General features: G+C 42.7%; 1 protein-coding gene across 1 annotated transcript in view; it reads left to right on the top strand.

Moving 5' to 3' along the window:
- The window catches only part of TRABD2B (TraB domain containing 2B), a 281339-nt gene that overhangs the window by 143487 nt on the left and 120073 nt on the right, over positions 1 to 17779 (top strand). Inside the window, exon 3 of the mRNA XM_051624831.1 lies at positions 11603 to 11749. Within this exon, the coding sequence (XP_051480791.1) occupies positions 11603 to 11749 (147 nt within the window). The remainder of the gene's footprint in view (positions 1 to 11602; positions 11750 to 17779) is intronic.

Genomic DNA, 17779 nt, shown 5'->3' with positions numbered 1-17779 from the left:
ACTGCTTCAGGAATCCTTGTCGGATGCCTTCCCTACTGTCCCAATAGTAGAAGAGTGGGCTGGAGCCTCTGAGCTCCAGCACCACAGTTGTGATTGTGCCAAAAAAGGCTGCTGTTCATGTCTGTTATTCCGGGGCAACAACGAAGACATTTGTTTGAGGGAGTTGCTTTTTTCCACCTTGAGATCTCCAGGACTTGTCTGCGCTGTGTCCCCATGTCCAGTGTCAGCAGTGGCTGTAGGATTTCTGGGAATCTTCCTGGTGAAGTGCAGCTGTAGGGAGTACAGCCTGCTGAAAACTTACAGGGTGTTTCAGGGGATGGTAGTGTGTGCTTGCTTACATGTGGGTGTGTTTACAGAGCATCCGTATTAATCAGGCAAAAAATGTGGTTCTCTGTCATTTCTTCCTAGTTAGAAGGAAAAAGAAAAACAAAACACTACTTAGAATTAAGTGCTTTCTTCAGAATTTGCCAATTTATGTAAATGTTTTACAGCAGCTTTGGATTCTTGGCTCTGGTCAGGAGAGCAAAAATCTGCAAACATTCTTCTTTATTGCTTAGCAGCATATCCTCCCTGGTAGCAGGTTTCACTGGCATTCTCTGAGTAGAGTGGAGGCTCTTTAACCTAGGCTTTAAAAAGGTTCAAGCAATCTGATCTTTCAGTCCCAATGATATTGAAAATGTAGCAGTAACAGTTGTCTCTTGAAAGATAATCTCCCATAATTCATAAACAACAGAATTACTTTGAGGGAGCATAATACATAGTAGAAAATAAAGTGTCTGAATTTATCATTCTGACTTTGAAAGCTAACAGAGTAATTTGTTACAAATGATTAATTTTGTAAATTTCTTCTATCTTGGCAACTTGACTGTGAATAGATTGCAGTTTCCTTGAAGCTATTTGTAAGCTGAATTTATTTGCTGAATAATTGTTGTAAATAACTCAGTGAATAGTAAGTAATTATTCTTGGCCTCCTCCTAGTTTGAAGGCAAGTGCTTGGCTACAAGTAGATGATATTAGAAATTTGAGCTGCTGTGATTTGATGTGAAGGTCACCTTCTTTCCCTGGCTAACTGAATATGGAATAATTCTTATGTAATTTGTTCCTTCCAGGCAAAAATCCTGCAACAGGGCTGTAACACTGTACTAGGAGTGTACAGCACTTCCCAGGCCATAAGGACAGCAGAATATAGACCTGATGCCTCCTGTTCACCCCTGGGCAGTCTTGCCTATGTGCCTCGAGTTCCAAAGAGACATTTTTTTGTCTTTGGTATCTCTGCCTCTGTTTCTCCTTTGCTGCCTCTCCCTCAGACAGGCAGCTAAAGCAGGAGCTGCTGCATTTATCTCTTCTTAAACTCCTGACTGTGTCTGTAGCTTTTCCTCTCTGTGCCCTAGGACAGAGGACCTGGGGATGGAGCAAGCATTGGAGGTCCATGTTAAAGCATCCATGAATCAGCTGCAGTGTATGGGGGGGGGGAGAGAATTTTGAAGGGTTCCTTTTTGGCAGCAGGCTGCTGCCTCACAGAGGGACCCCAAAATGAGGAGCATGGTGGGATCACTCCAGCCTTGCCCTCCCGCAAAGCGCCTGAGTGTCTGCCCACTGAATTGTGGGCAGGCTTTGATAAAATACACCTCTGAACAGTTGTCTGCAGGATTTTTGTGACCATCTGTTGTTACCCAGGACTGTAATGGCACCTTGCTGTTTTCCAGAGAGGCTCCCTTTGTGCTTGAGAGGACATTGTCTAGGGCGTGGGCTGGTCACTTGTGTGCAGCTTCCACACTCAAAAACCCTCTTGCCATCAGCAGAAAGTTTGTGGTGAACCCTTTCTTCTGGGCTTAGAGACACTTCAGCTAATGCAGCATCTATTAACAAAATTACACTATTTGTGCTGGGCTCTTTCCTCTGATACTGTAAAGGAGAAGAACCTTTTGCTCTGTGCTGATGTGATGAGCAGTGATGGATGGACACTGCCCACCCCTCAGGCAGGCCTCCTCTCCTCGATGCTGCTGATGTTCCCCAAAATACCTACTTTGCAAGGTCTGCATTGCAACCGCTTAACTGGTCTTGAAGGCATAACTATAAATTTCTAGCAGGAAGGAGAGTTTGCCCTGGTGAGGCCATCCTGGGATCACTGTGCCCCATAAGAGCTGGTGCAGGGGAGATCCCATCACCTGTCCTGAATAATGACATGGGGTTTTGTCCTAAGTGAGAAAGACCTGAAATGAACAGGCTGCAGATCAGCCCTGTGTTTATTAACAGACATGGGGCACCCCATGCTTGTTTACCAGTTTCTTCAACATTAAGTCACTTTTGCACAGCAACATTAATTGAAATTTGAGATAATATTAAGCCTAAAAAACCCCCACCAAACCCCAAAACAAACACTTATCCCGGATGAGTTCAGCTCCCTGGTTCCTCTTGAAGTTTCCTCTTCTCATGCTGTTCAAAATCTTGACCTTTTTTTTTCCTCCCCTCCTGACCTCACAAGGACAGAGTCACCTTCAGGCTTAGGAAATATTTTCTACAACTGCCAACTTGGTCGTGCTCACGTGGAGACTAGAAAACTGAGACAGTTGTTGTCCAAAACTGTTTGTCCTTGGCCAGAGGTTGAAGCTCCATCTGGCTTGCTGGAAAGTGCTCCCCTTCCCAATAGGCTATGATTTATGTTCCTGAATGCTGACGTACATGGCAATTGGCACCTGTTTGTGCTGATACCCTGAGCTGGGAGTTGGAAATTCAGGACATAGATCTTTATGTCCCCTTCAGCCGTTCTGGCTGCAGGAGCAGCATTCTGGAAAGGAGCTGTGCTGGCATCGTGAGGTGTTAAGCTGGGATGGCTGAAGGAGTTAATCTGCTGCCTCACTGTAATATAATAGAAAGAAAAACATACCTATGGGGCTAGTCCATTTTACTATGTAGTTTCAGCTGGTAATTAAGAAGAAACAGTTCAAAATTAAGCAGTCATGTGAATAAAACCCCAAATTAAATACACCCAAGACAGGTTGCATTATTCAATGGGTGGATGCTTAGCATAGCATGAAACCAGGCTTTTTTTTATTAAAAATGTATCAGGCTTGGTGCCTAAAACTGGGAGTTCCCCAAGCCTCACCGGGCTTTGATTTTTTTTTTCTGTGAGGGTGCCCCTTTCATTGCAGCTCACTCGTCACCGGGACCGGCTGGTATGCTCAGCTCGGGGCATGTTCCCACATTCCTCCTGTTACGTTGGAAACAAAAAAGTAAAATCGAAACCCCAGATGGGCCCAGTAACAATTTTACTTGGGAGTCAAGAGCACAAGCGTGGTTTCAGGTTCTTGGGAAGGATTTCACGTGCCCCCTTTGAAGGTGGTGATCCTGAAAGTGAGGACAATGTGCCCATTTAAGGTGGAAGAAAGTGATCGTGGGCACTGCCCTTTGAGTGTCCTGCCAGACGTCAATTTGGGGAATGCAATTGCTGAGCAGAGTGGCAGGCTGTGACCTTCTCTGTACATAGATTAGGCAGCTGGCTGCTTTTAAATGGAGTGGTACAACCAAGCACAGTGATAATTTTGAGGTAAATGCATGGGGAGCAGGGAGGTGAGTGGTAAGGAGCAATAGAGAAGAGGTATTTTCAACCACAAGCTCCCCAACTGGCAGATTTCCAAAAGATGGGAAGTGTTGTCTGAAAAAAGCTCATCCTCTACTCACCTCATTCTTTCCCAAAGTATCTGTTGCCATACACTTTTGGAGGGTGTTGGATTTATCTGAGATGACTGCTTTTGTTTCAATGACACCTTCGGATCTATGCACTACAGCCCTCATGGCACTTCTCCTGGAGCACTGCTGTTTTCCACAAACCTTCTGACAGATTTCTAGTGCCCACAAAGTTCTTGTGCTACATGAAAGGATTTCCCTGACATTGAGGCAGCATTTGGGTTTCTGAATATGGAGGTTTGCTCCTGGTGAGATGCTGACAGGAGAGGAGTAACTTGTCAAGCCAGACTTACTAGGATGGTGGCCCAGGAAGGGACAGAGGGGGGAGCAAAGGGCAGGCAGAAGCTGGGCTTGCAGCCAAGCCCAGGGCATCACCATGTCCACTGTTGGACCACTGCCTGTTTTGCCTGGAGGAGAATGCCTTGCTTTATGCCTGTGGGGTTTCACGTGGTCTGGAGGTCTTACTTTAGACAGCCATCCCTGATATCATAAAGCCCATCTCCTTCTTTGTGGAGTTGGGTCCATTCATATCCGTTGAGCACCGCAGCCTTTTGCCCCTCCAATGGTCTTTCCAATGTATTTTATTTGAAAATTGAACAAATCTGTTTAAATCAAACCCAGTTGCCAGCTGCTTAGCCCCAGAAGAACTGTTACTCCTCTGCCACAGATTAATGTGAAGTGAGTAGAGAAAGAAGTGGAAGGAAACAACTTACACCATCATGTCTGAGTTAATTAAAAACTAAGATTGGATTTTTAGGTTACTAGTAGACATTTCATATCTAGTGTTCTGTTTTCCAGCAGGTTAGCAGACCTCTAAGTCCCATAACCAAATACCTGAGGTGAGTTCCAGGGAGAAGCTGGTTCTTCTGAACCACTTTTGGTTCATCTGTAAACAAAGTAAAAAAGGTCCCCCTTGTGAGTGCAGCCACAAGCATAAATTTGTTTTATTGTGTGTTTACCTTTTCGTTGACAAGATCAAAGACTGCAGTCCAGAAGTCTTACTGGTAGCACTTGGACCTGCAAGCCATCACTGCTGGGCAGGGTCCTGGTTGCTTGGACTTGTTCTACTTCAACTAGAAGAACAGTTGTGGAATTGGACTGCTCAGAGTGTAACTCTTTCATTGCAAATATTTAGCCTTTTAGGTAGGTTTAATCATCAAAATTAATCTACTGAGAAACTGGACCTAAGCAAAAGTACTGGATGCAAGTATATTCCACATATGAAATTCACCATAAGGTTAGGCTGCAAATGTAACATAGGTAGTTCTGTCCCTTCCAGTGCTTCAGTTTTGATTAAGCTGCAAATCCTTCTTCCCTTTATTTTTTAATTTATTTGCCTAAACTTGAATCTGGGCATTGAGCAAAGCAGAGAGTCACCCTGCACAGCTGCTGCTCACCACTGCTATGGTGAGAGCAGGGAAACAAAAACATCCTTCCACCACAGTGTCATGGTTCACAGGAGGGGAAAGGATGGAAATTCCATATCAAAGCTCTTTTTGTCCCTTCCTTTTCTGTATAATTAATCTGGATTCTGTGTTCCTTTAGAAGGTAACACATGACATTACATTTAGAAGAAAAGGCTTTAGGTCTTACCCCGCTTCCAGTAGTGCTTCTGGCACAGCTGCTGTTGACTTCAGTTTGTGTATTTTAGACCTTGTTTATTAAACGTGGGTGTGGTATTTATAGTATATACAGAATTATACAATGTTTCTAAAGTCTGGTCAGGCCAGAAATTAACTAATGTTTACGTTTTTACTACAGGCTTTTTTTGGTTTTTATTTGTTTTTTTTTTAATGGCCTTGTCAAGGGAAGATTTGTATCTAAGAGCACAACTTGCAGGTAGCTCACCTAATAACCCACCAATACCCCACCCAACTGCTCTCCAGGCTCTAAGTTAATGATCTGTCTGTCTCAGTCCAGCTGAAGCCATGAACTTAGTGCAGAAGCAAAAGTATAGCAGGGTCAGCCCACGGGATGCTTGAGATCTGCTATCAACCAGGATAGCCCTCCTTTGGCTTGGGAGGCTTGAGGGTGAGGGAATGGGGGTCTTATGCATGTTGCAGTGTTTTCTGTCTAGGAATTGTTTCTATTGTTTTTGAATGCCTTGATTCAATCAAAAACAAAGAAAACTCAAAAAAAAAAAAAAGAGTTGACTCTTGCACGTGCAAGTTCAGCATGGGAACTTTGCATAAAGAGAAGAGTCTGAAGGCTGAGGTCAAGTTGTTGGAGGTGTGCAGGGCTCAAGACTGGAGCCCTAATCTCCCTGCAGCTTTCTCAGCACCAAGAAGACCAAGCTCAGTCCTGGGGCTGCATACAAGCAGCGTGACTGCTCTGCACCAGGCCATGCCCATGTGTCACTGCCATGGCCAAGCCAGTAGGATAGGTGCCGGTTAGGAGTTTCTCCAAGCACCTCAGTCACGTTCAAACTGTTTTATTAAACTGGTTAATTGGCCATTTGAAAGGCAGAGGGGAAAAGCAAGGTCCTTAGGTCTCCCTGGTCAGTGCCAAGCCGCAGACTGTTAACTACTCCTGCTTTTCAGAAGCAATAACTGTGGGTTTGGGGAACATATGGAACCAACTAGCCGAAAGGCTTTTATGAGGAGCTTTAACAGGGGGCACGGTTTTGTGAGCAGAAATTCCAGTGGATGAGTTAATAGTTTCACTTTCCTTAGCTGTCCCTTTATAGGAACAACAACAACAAAGTCGGGCGCGTTCCTCCCACAGCCCCGGCTGTACAATGTGCCGATGCATCCAGGATTTCGTTTGGACACTGGGGGAGTCCTTTAGTAGATCCCCCAGGACCTGTTTTTTCGGAGTTATTTCCTGATGCTGACCTCATTAGGTGAGTTTCACAGCTCACTAATTCCTAGCAACAGTGCAAGAGATTCAAGGAAAGGGGAAACCCGTCTTCTGGAAACCAAGGGAACTGAAGAGATTTGGGCAAACACTTTTATTGCTTTTCATTAATCTGGAAAATCAGGGACATAGATTTTTCTTTCTTTTATTTTGCTTTCTTTATTTTTTTTTCCCTCCAAGCCACTATTTTGACTTAAAACTGTACATTTGATTTTCTATTTGAGTACAGAGAAGGATAAGAACAAAAGAACCCCTGAAGAACCATACCTCAATATTTCTGCTTCAGTCTGTTTTGAACAAGAAGAGTGGTCAATTTTTTTTTTTTCTGGAATTGCAGTTTGGGCACTGACAGGATATAGTCACTCAAACACTTCCAGTAATGCTTATTTAGTATTTGCATTGTGGTGGCACATGTCCAAAAGAGGGGGCAAAGGAAAAGAATAGTTGCCTACTCAAGAGCTGACATCATAGTATGAAATTTAAGTAGTTGTTTTTGTGGTATTGTTATTAATCATGGTTCTATGCAGAGGTCATCCAGTAACTCCAGCTACTGGAATCCTGTGAAGGCAATGCTTGTGGTTCAGCTTTGTTGAGTTTAGGACTGGAAAGGCATTTCTTCCCCATCACGTAAGAGTGAAATTGGTCTGAGCACCAAAATTTGGCCTGAGAGTTTCCTCAGGGTTGCCATTCATTCTCAAGTCTTCCATACAACAAACACACCAGAAGAATACACGTCCATTTGTCTTCAGCTTAACATAAAATTTGTTTCTTCTGTTTCTCCTGAATTTGCTATCTATATTATTAGCAATATATTCATAAGATGGTTTGGGGCCACTGAAGTATTTTATCTGGTACTAAGCTTTCCTTGTCTTGTTTTATGATGGCCTCTTAGATTCCCTCATGAAGCTCTTCTTCCATTGTGGCACCATTTGGGACCAGTCAGACAAATTGAGGAGGTGGGCCTGGCAACCTTTCTACATGGTTAGAAATCCATAGTGTTGCTTCCTAGATAAGGTGGCAGGCATAAAGTCAAGCTGCTGTCAGAGTGCTTCAGAAATTTGTTTCTGACAAAGTGTGCGGGCATTGAAGCTAATCAGCCAAATTCAACTCATGCATATGCAAAAGTATTAAAAACGTAGAACTGAAAGCATGCAGCTAACTCTGCATCCTTGAGCTGATGTTCAGTGATGAGCATGGCAAAGAATCCATGCATCGAACAGCATCCTACTTATTTTTTCATGCCATGAAGGACTTCATGACCAAAAGACCTTACAAACAGCTGATAGGCATGATGCTGTATTTGATGAGGGTTAGCTTGGATTTTGTTTTCTGGGCTTTTAAAATTCTCTTCAACTAAGGACAAATGCACATAAAACGGATAGGGAGAAATCTTTCCTGTACAAAGGCCATGATTTCTTCTCTTAGCCATCACATACAGCAAGGATTTACTTGCCTAAAAGCCAAAGCTCATTAAAATCTCATGTAAAATAAAACCTTCAGCCTCTCCCATGGCCTTGCAAAGCAAAGTTCCAACTGTCCCAAGCACACAACTGCTGATACCAAGGGTTTTATGCAATGCCAGCCTCCTTTAAAACCTTGAGACCCAGTAGAGTTTAATCAGAAAAAAAAACAACAAACAAAAACCTTTATATGAGGGGTTTGGGGCTTTTCTATTGCAGATGAAAGCTAAATGCCTTAAATGTTCAAATTGATTTATATATGAGGTAGACTTGTGTGCCCCATGTCTTCCATTTATCTGTGACTCCTGGTTCTGAAATCCAGAGGTGTGGCAAGGGGAAATAACTGTTTGAGTGTCAAGGTAATCAGTAAAGCTGTTAGTTATGACCTTCAATGGGCCTGTTTGGTCCTTTTTTAAGGCCTGGAGTGCTTGCACATGAACAAAGACCGGTCTCTACTGATTTGGTGGCAACAGTCTTGTTCATCCATATATGAAACTTGGGGTTCCCACAGACCTCCCTTCCTGCTGGGGATACCTCAGTTGAAATCACCAGTGATGCAAGAGATCTTCCCATGGCGGAAATGACTGGTCCAGCCCCTTTATCCTTGAGATGGACATCATGATAAACAGCTTCTAGGACGTCTAGCCTGGTGGTTCTTGCTGCTGTGTGGTTACCTACTCTTGTACGCAGTAAAACAGGACCTGTGTGTCAGCTGTAAGGGCTGAGCTGGTGTCTCCAAACACCTGAATAAAATCTGTGTGTTGGCTTGCTGCTTTGCACAGGAGAATGATGCCACTTGGATAAAAAGGCTTCTTCCTGGCAGGGTGAAATACCATTTCTGTTGTCCATGGTTGCTTGTTTGTAAATGAGGGGCTAGAGACAGCCACCCAAAAATGGCTTACAAAGTGCCACGATGTGAGGACCATAAATTGCATGAATAAGAATGCACTTTCCCAGAGCCAGAGTCATAACTTCCCATCACTTCCCAGAACAAATACTGTCTGCTCTGTTTATTAGGTGGGACTGTGTATAGGCAGTCCCTCTAAGTGTGTTTATTTTGAAGTCATCAGTTGTTCAGTAATCTTGGGCACCTCTGGGAGATTTAACTTAGATAGGGGTTTAGGCTGGAGGTCGTGGGGTCACTGATATTAAGATAGAGAGAAGGAAACAGCATTGTTTTTGTGGCATTATCTGAACAGTAAGGAAAAATAAATGCAGGTTTTAAGATGGTTTAACCTGACTCTGAAGGAAATGGTCTACAAATCCAGCCAACGAGCAGGCTGCTCTGATGAGACTCTGCTTCTCTTTAAGTTTGTTTTGAGCTGCCTGACCAAAAACCGTGGTGGTTATGGCTTGGTTAAGCAAGGGTTCTCTAGAAATCTGTTTAAGTGGTCACAGTTTTCCTTTAGCAAATTCAAGTGTTTGATTTTCTAATTTTAACTTCCCTCCTAAAATAAAATCTCTCAAGCTGCTTTTTGGGTGATATTTTGAACCCAGCAATGAGTTCCCACAGCAGTAGCAGCCATGTGCTGGAGCTGACCTGGTGGTCACCATCACCTCCAGGTCCCAAACCTGCTCAGGAGCAAGGAGCAGAGACACACATGTCCTGACACTAATGAAATCTGGGGTCTAGTGCATGAGGGTCCATCCACTGGTGTAGGCTCCAAATAACTCATTCTCTCTCATGAAGAATCTTGGTGTCTTATAAGAAGTGAACTTTTACAGCGGGCTTTTCTGCAGACCAGCACTTCATTTCAAGGAGCATACAGACAATTTTCTCTAAGACCTTTAACCCTCTGCAGATGTGACTAAAATCGACTAATATGTTCCAAATTTATTAGGAGGAGACAGACAGACCCAGAGCATTAATGCACAGGATTGGTTTCCCCAGGAAGCCAGAAAACCAAAAAAAAAGGGGGGAGAGGAGGCACTGGGAGTAAAGTAAGGATTTGTTTATCACCTCCTTAATATTTTATTGTAAAACACACTGTCTTATCCTCAGGGTTTGTTGGCAGTTTGTGTATTTGTGTGACTATGTGTATACATATTTTTGTATATAAAAATCCAGCAACATCCATTGTTTAAAAAATAAAAAATGAGAAGGATTTTACTAAAAGCATTTTGGGAAAACCTCTGCTCTCAGTTTTCCTGTCACCGTTTTTCTAAGCTTTTTATTTTTATTAGTCAAAATGTTTAGAATCCCCAGGAAATCCTGGGATGAACCATTTCCTCTTCAAGCTGTAGCCCGTGGGGGAAAGACAAAGAGCTCAGATCTTTTCAAAGGTTAGAAATTTTTCAAACTGTATTTTTTGCAGATTTTTTAAATTAGGAAAAAACTAAGTTAGGAGGATGCTTAACTTCAGGCTGTGGCCCTGGGAAAGACTGATCTCTTTGTAGAAAAGCCTGAAGAGCTCCTTAAGATCTAGGCAAGGAAATCTTTTAGGCTTGGATCTTAATGGGGAAGTGATTGCCAAATTGAGGTATAACAGGTTCAATTGAAAGACCATCTTTATGGTTTTTTAGAAGTAAATTAAAAAATAACAGTTGCTTTTCCTCAACTGATTTGTGTATGGTAGTTAGCCTGTAACAGCTTTGTGTTAAGAGACTGTTCATGCCTTGGAGATACTACTACTACTACTATTATTATTTTATTTTTATTATTTTTATTATATTTATTTTTATTATCATTATTATTTCTCTGAACTGCTGTTCTTCATCTACTTTTTATCAAGTTTATTTGGAAGGTTCTTGTAAAGCTGAACTTAAAAAGCCCAGACTTGGTGGTTCAGTAACTGGTATAAATTACTCCCAGAGCCTATCACAAATATAAAAAGATTTGTGTTAATTCATGTGAAATTTAGTAGCCTTTTTGGTAATACAAGTAAAAAAATATCATCTTTAAGGACATCTTTTTTATATATAATTTCCTAAGTTTACCTAGCAAAGATGTTTCTGCTTTCTTGGTATTTTCTGGTTTGGGATGGGGACACTTACTGCGACATCTGGACAGTCTGATGAGACAGTGTTTCAATTCAGTATGTTTGTTCACATTGCAAGAGTGGGTGGGTGAAGGGGGAAAGACTAAAGGAGAGAGGCTAGTAGTGAATTTCATATTGTTTCTGATACTAGAAGCATGCAGAAAGTTCCAGTGCAACAACTATGACTTTAGAAGTTCAGAAGATTTTGGTTTTTATCAAAATGCTTCCAACCGAGGGCTTTGGATTTAACCTAGTGGACCAGAAACAGTCAGGAAGTTTCATTAAGAAGTTTCATAATTTAGGATCTTTTTCATTCTAGTGCCTCTTATGTAGCCAGATACCACAAACAGCCTAAAAGTCTCATTCCATGAACTCTGAGCAATATATATATATGTTAAGAAGTTATACTTTATGTGGATTATCACAAAGTTTCTAATAAGATCTTCCACTGATAAGGGACCTTGCATCTGACTCCCCTTCCACTTGCTTAAAGATCAGCCCATGTTACTGTGGGCTAGGATGGGTCAACAGACTTCAGGTGTACCAGAGTTTTTCAAAGTTTGGCCTTTCAGGCTTTGCTGCTTTGATTCTTAATGTCTTCAACTCCTCCTGTTCCTACAGGTGCTGTTTGCTCTAAACCAAACTCTGCTCCAACACGAAAGCCTCCGAGCTGGTAGTTTGCAGGCCCCATATACCACTGAAGATCTCATCAAGCATTATAACTGTGGAGACCTGAATGCTGTCATATTCAACCATGACACTTCTCAGGTAAGCAAAAGTGTTGTGGATGGGCCAGCTAATTGAGAGAAATCAATTACTTTAATAGTGATGTCACTTACAGAGCCAGGAAGTCTCACTACCAAACCCCCAATTGAAAATATCTACACTAGATGTGATGATTTGCATTTATTGAAAATGTGGTGAGTTGAGGTTCAGAGAGCTTAACAGCCTGGCATAATGCCTGTTGGGTGCCTAGAGCACAGCAATAAGTAAAGCTCCAGTCTCAGAGTCATCACTTTATACTCCATCTCCTCTTTCACCTTTTCCTTTTGATACCCCGTGTTCTCTTTCCACACGTGCTTCATTGGCCTACTGAGAGAGCAGGGTTTCCTTGGTATTGCTTGGGCTCTGGGGAAGGGACTGCCTGGAAAGCTTTGCTTGGAATGTGCCTGAAAAAAAGTTAATTATGGATGTTTGTGGAGCTGTTGAGTGTAGTCCCCTCATTAAGGGGAAAAAAAAAAAAAAAGTTCTTTGTAATACTTGAGCTTATATATAAAGAGGAAGTGAACCTTATGTAAATACTCTATAAAGTAAATAACTTCTCAAACATGTCATAATTCAATAATTTTGTATGTGTCTCAGGCAGCCCTTCAGTCTCTGTTTATCTTAGTTATCCAATGCTTTTAAAAACTCTCAATGAAGCAGAAATCTGCTTTCCAGACCAGTTTGATGATAGTCTGTGGCAAACTGAGATGCTTATTTATGCAGGTTCCCCTTTCTCCTTTCCTGTCAATGTCCAAACGTGGACATTGGTTGTCATCTGTTGCTTCTTTTTTTGATAAATGTTCCCAGGTTGCTGTTCCAGGTGACAGAAAAGGACCTCTATAACTTTGGCAGCAATGGTATTGGCTATGTTTTGCCAATGGAAGTCTCTTTAATCATCATAGTAATTTACAATTAGTTAATGCAAATTGAGGATAACTATGTGACCTCAGAAGAGAACTGAGCCCAGTCTGTTGGTTGAGGCAGGGGTCTCTGGGACATCTTATCTTGCCATCTCTATCCTGGGTGGCACAGGGCTCTGTGGGTCACTTGTTTCTCAGAAGTACAGCTGGGAAAGTGAGGATGGCTCCAACCTGTCTGCAAGGCAGCAAAGTCTCTCAGACACATTCCAGGACATGGGTGTTTTCTCAGAGGTCTTGTATGCCCCTCTGAGAAGTTCCAGGTAGAAGTGTCAAAGACGCTCAGGAGCAACTGGAGCTGCTTTTCCATGTTACCTGTCACTGAACCAGCCTGCCCCTTGACAGAAGCAGAAAGACATCAGCTTGGACAACCAGAGGTCTTTAACTTCTGGACAAATGGTCATGTCTCCTTTTTCCCTATCTGGTTATTGTTTTTAAATAATAGAAAGAGTGGTTGATGGTCATGAATGGAATAATATCCCCTTGCTGTCCCAGTCAATGAAGCCCTAGACAGTGAAGCACTGTTTTAGCATGACTGAAGAGGACATGGACTAAATAGATGCAAAGAAAGGACCACTAGTGGTAAAATCCAAGAAGGTAGTCCTGGCATCTGAATGTCATGTGTCATCTTTTAATCTCTATGAAGGTAATTTCTCCAGCACTGAAGCCTTTGTCTCTGGGACAAGTTGTGGCTGTTCACACAGGTTCCTTTGACTCTCTGGTGTCTGTCATTTGTTGACACAATGTCCTATAACAGACCTGTGGGTTAGACTTGAGAGGAACAGATTGCTGTAAAAACTTCTTTATCCCTGCAAATTCTTAGATCCAGTGTGAGTTTTAAAAACAGTGTTAAGGAAAGAAGAAAGAAGGTAACAACCAATCAGAGTTCAAGCACTGGTGTTAGTCATGGTCCCAAAGTGCACTCATTTGATAGAGATTATAACTCTTACAGGCCATGGAAAATGAAAATCCCTAGATATATACTAGTCCCTGCAGAACCCTAAATATTGTGGAGTATTTTCCTCTCATGGGTTGTTGTTTTTAATTTGGGTGAAGAGGTTTTTTGTTTGGTAGTGTTTTTATAAACCAACTTTATACCATTTATTTTTAATTGCAAGCAGAACAAAATAGAAAATTAAAACCTAAAATAAACTCCCTATTCAAGTCACCTTTTGCCAGTTGTGGTAATTCCAAAGTTTATTGTATGTGTTTTTTGCAGGGATGATAGACTGTCTCTACCTTAGTCTTTGCTATTTGGTTACCAAATTTGATTATCCTGGCTTAAATACTACACATGAAGTGTCCCTCATGGGGTTTTTCTCCGGAGACATTACATGTAGGCACAGGGATTTATCATGGACTGAGAGTGCCTTGCAGGTCTCATCAGGTGACAAAAAAACAACGAAGTGGGATTGAGTGTATCGTCAGCAAGTTTGCTGATGATACCAAGCTGTGTGGTGTGGTTGACACTCAAGAGGGAAGGGAAGCCATCCAGAGGCACCTTGAGAGGCTGGAGAGGTGGGCCAGTGCCAACCTCATGAAGTTCAACAACACCAAGTGCAGGGTCCTGCACCTGGGTCGGCACAACCCCAGGCACAAATACAGACTGGGGGAAGAATGGCTGGAGAGCAGTCCTGAGGAGAAGAACTTGGGGGTGGTAGTAGATGAGAAGCTCAACATGAGCCACCAGTGTGTGTTGGAGGCCAAAGAGCCAATTGTGTCCTGGGCTGCATCAAAAGAAGTGTGGCCAGCAGGGCCAGGGAGGTGATTCTGCCCCTCTACTCTGTTCTGGTGAGACCCCACATGGAATACTTGCTGATGCCTTCAGCACAAGAAAGATACAGACCTGTTGGAGAAGGTCCAGAGAAGGGCCACCAAGATGATCAAAGGCCTGGAGCACCTCTGCTATTAAGACAGGCTGAGAGAGTTGGGGCTGCTCAGCCTAGAGAAGAGAAGGCTCCAGGGAGACCTTATAGCACCTTCCAGTACTTGAAAGGGGCCTACAGGAAAGCTGGGAGGAGCTTTTCATCAGAGAAGACAGTGATAGGACAAAGAATAATGGTTTTAAACGGAGAGAGGGGAGATTTAGGTTAGATATTAGGAAGAAATTCTTCACTATAAGGGTGGTGAGGAACTGGAATGGGTTGCCCAGGGAGGTTGTTGATGCCCTGGAGGTTTTTAGGGCCAGATTGGACAAAGTTTTGTGCAACGTGATCTAGTGGTAGTGGTCCCTGCTCATGTCAGGGAGGTTGGAACTTGATGATCTCTGAGGTCCCTTCCAACCTTAATGATTCTATGAAACAATAGGCCTACAAGTGCAGAAAATCTATAAATATCCTGTGTAAGAGGTATCACCACTTAAACTGCAGGGCAGGCACCCACGCCAATCCTTGAAGACCAGAGTGTCACAGTGTTTTTAGGAAGTGTGCTCATTATTCCATGGTATCCACCTGCTGTCCTAGTACTTCAGAGGTCTGGTGAGTCCTTGCAGCTGGTACCTGCAACCTAACTTTATTATATCACAAAATTATTGCCCTTTTGAAATGTCACATAGAAGGGAGCAAAATATCAGGAAGGGACTTGCAAGACTCAATGTTTATGTGAATGGGGGAGGCCAGGAATTCAGGTCCATCTATCAGTGGCACAGAGACATGCAGAAGGTGTGACTCTCACTCATTAAGTGTTCATTTAGGGGCTGTTTATAAGGTTATTAGTGCCTGCTTGTCTCTTGAAAGTTAGCAGAAGCTGCAGAATAAAGGTGAACCTGTCCATCAGTTTCCTCAGCTCAGAGCCATTGATTCAGGTCACTCTAATGAACTGGGAAGTAGCTGAGAAAGTCTAACATAGCCGTGGGGACAGTGGTTGTGGTGGCAGTGAGTATGTATCTAGGTGCAGTAACTTCCTACATTCTTCTAGAGTGAATCTTGGGAGACAAAGCATCTTTAGTAGCCATCTGCAAGATGCTGAGATGCCTTTAGAGCAAAATTCATCTTGGAGCAGAAAAAATGACCAGAAGTGGAAAGACTAATACTGTTGACTTGAAGTGTGAAGGATGAGTTTCTTGAGCTTCTTCAGCCTCCCCAAGGGAATTTGGGAACTTTTCTCAGCACCAGTATTATTGACTCCTGCATTTAGGAAGAAAGGACAGAGTCCCCAGGGGAGAGTAGTGCCAAGGGGATGCAGAGAGGGATGGTGCTGGCAGGAAAAGGGCAGGGAAAGTTATATCCTAGACTGAAGTAGGACCTGGGGCACCAGGTCAGAGGATGACTCCTTTGCCATCTGGGGATGGGAACAGGACCACCCCAGGGAGATGCTGCTCACCTTAGCCAGGGTATGGTGCTTGAAATGAGGAGTGTGAGTAGGATCCTAAATCCCTGTCATTTTCCTGTCTCAGAGCCATCAGCACTGATGACAGTGGAGGACCAAACAAATCCTTCTCAGTTTCAGGTTTCTTTTTTTTCTTTTTAATTAAAAACAGTGAAAAGGGGAAACACCTCTGCTTTCCTGTGGTTATATTAAATTCTTCATTCCTTTCTCTTTCTCTCTTTCTTAAATGTTGTTTCCAAGCACTATTTTTCCAAATGTATAAATCCTTATTTAAACTTCTTAAACTTTTAAGGGACTGAGTTTGCTCAGTTAGGCTATGACCCAAAAATGGAGTAGGAAACATCTCGCCTGCTTCTGCAGCCTTCTGCAAACACTTGATTCTCTTGAGACTTCTGCAATCAAGAAGCTTATGTTGGAGTTTCTGGGCAGAGTGTCAAAATGATACTGAAGAGAAAAGATAGGATAGGTATATTTGCCACTTTTTCCCCAGACTTCTTCCCCTCAAAGTAGTCATAGTTTCTCTCCTTTTGAAAAAAAACCACAAGTGAAGAGGCATCAGATTAGATCAGCAACTTTAACTTTTGTGTTCTGACTGATGCTCTCACAAGGGAATTGAGGTCAGTATGTCCAGACATCTTAAAATGCAAGAAATATGTTAGTGCAAAGTCAGAAAATTACCTACCTCCAAAGAATGTTTTTTTTCTTACCCAAAACAGTTAAGAAATTGCCTAATGACCTGAAGCCTTTGTGAGGAAAAATCAGGGTGTGGAAAAGTTTATCTTGTATTTTGGTGCCTAAATCTGATGTTAAGGTCTTTGAACATTTTGAACTGATGCATCTAGAGTTTTGGGTTCAGGGATATCTCACACCAGGTAATTCCTGTGGTTGGTTTTGAGATGTTCATTTTTTTAAGGACAATTCCATAAAGAAGACTCATCTCTGTCAGTCTGGGATTAGATGGTTCTGTGTGTCCTTGTATTCCCATGTACACTTTATTAAGAGGGAAATTGGAAAGGCTGAGGTTTTTCTTTTTTAAACTTTCCCCAAAACTGTACCTGTGATCTCCAGCTACCGTTTCTCCTCTTCTGTCCTCAGCCATTCTCATGACCTGAGGAGAGGCTCCTGTCCAGGAGTAGATGGTTTCTCCTCTCTTGTTGCTGATCTGGTGTGTCAGAGGCACGCAGCTACACTGCTTGTTTTATAGACACTTTGCTTGAGGACAGGTCCTACTGGTTACACCCTTGTTATTGACCCATCCTGTTTAGGGTTAACAATACAATTAAAGAGTCATATCTTCCACTTATAAACCATCTTTCATCTTGAGAGCCTTTATGTTCTCTGTATGTTTAGACTGTATTAAAAGCCCATGGAAATAACGGAGCTTATTTCCATGCCTTTAGCAGGCTTTGTATGAGCCCCGGTGGGCCCAGCCATCATCCAGATACCAAATTGAGGAAATCAAGTCAGACCAGTGAACAACCCACTCTATAGGCTTTATGCATACCTGAGTAGAATGATCTTGTTGCCAGGAGAGGTGAGGTCTTGGTTTCATCCTGCAGAGAAAAGCAAGCTACCCAATGAAGCTGCTTGGTGGTCACCGCAGCCTGCAGACATATCTCAATCCCCTTTGGATGCTCAGGGCTCGCTGTGCCTTCTTCAAGCTGTGCTCATCAAAAACAACTGAGCTTTTAGTATAGCTTCCTAGAATGGTGTCACCCATATCTTGAGTTGCCTCTGCAGTTCAAAATCCTATGGATTCGTGGATTCACAGTGTTTGGGCAGAGGGTGT

This window comes from Apus apus, chromosome 7 (assembly GCF_020740795.1).
Source record: "Apus apus isolate bApuApu2 chromosome 7, bApuApu2.pri.cur, whole genome shotgun sequence".
Taxonomy (NCBI): domain Eukaryota; kingdom Metazoa; phylum Chordata; class Aves; order Apodiformes; family Apodidae; genus Apus; species Apus apus.
Note: the sequence above shows the minus strand (reverse complement) of the source record. Positions and strands in the feature narration are given on the sequence as shown.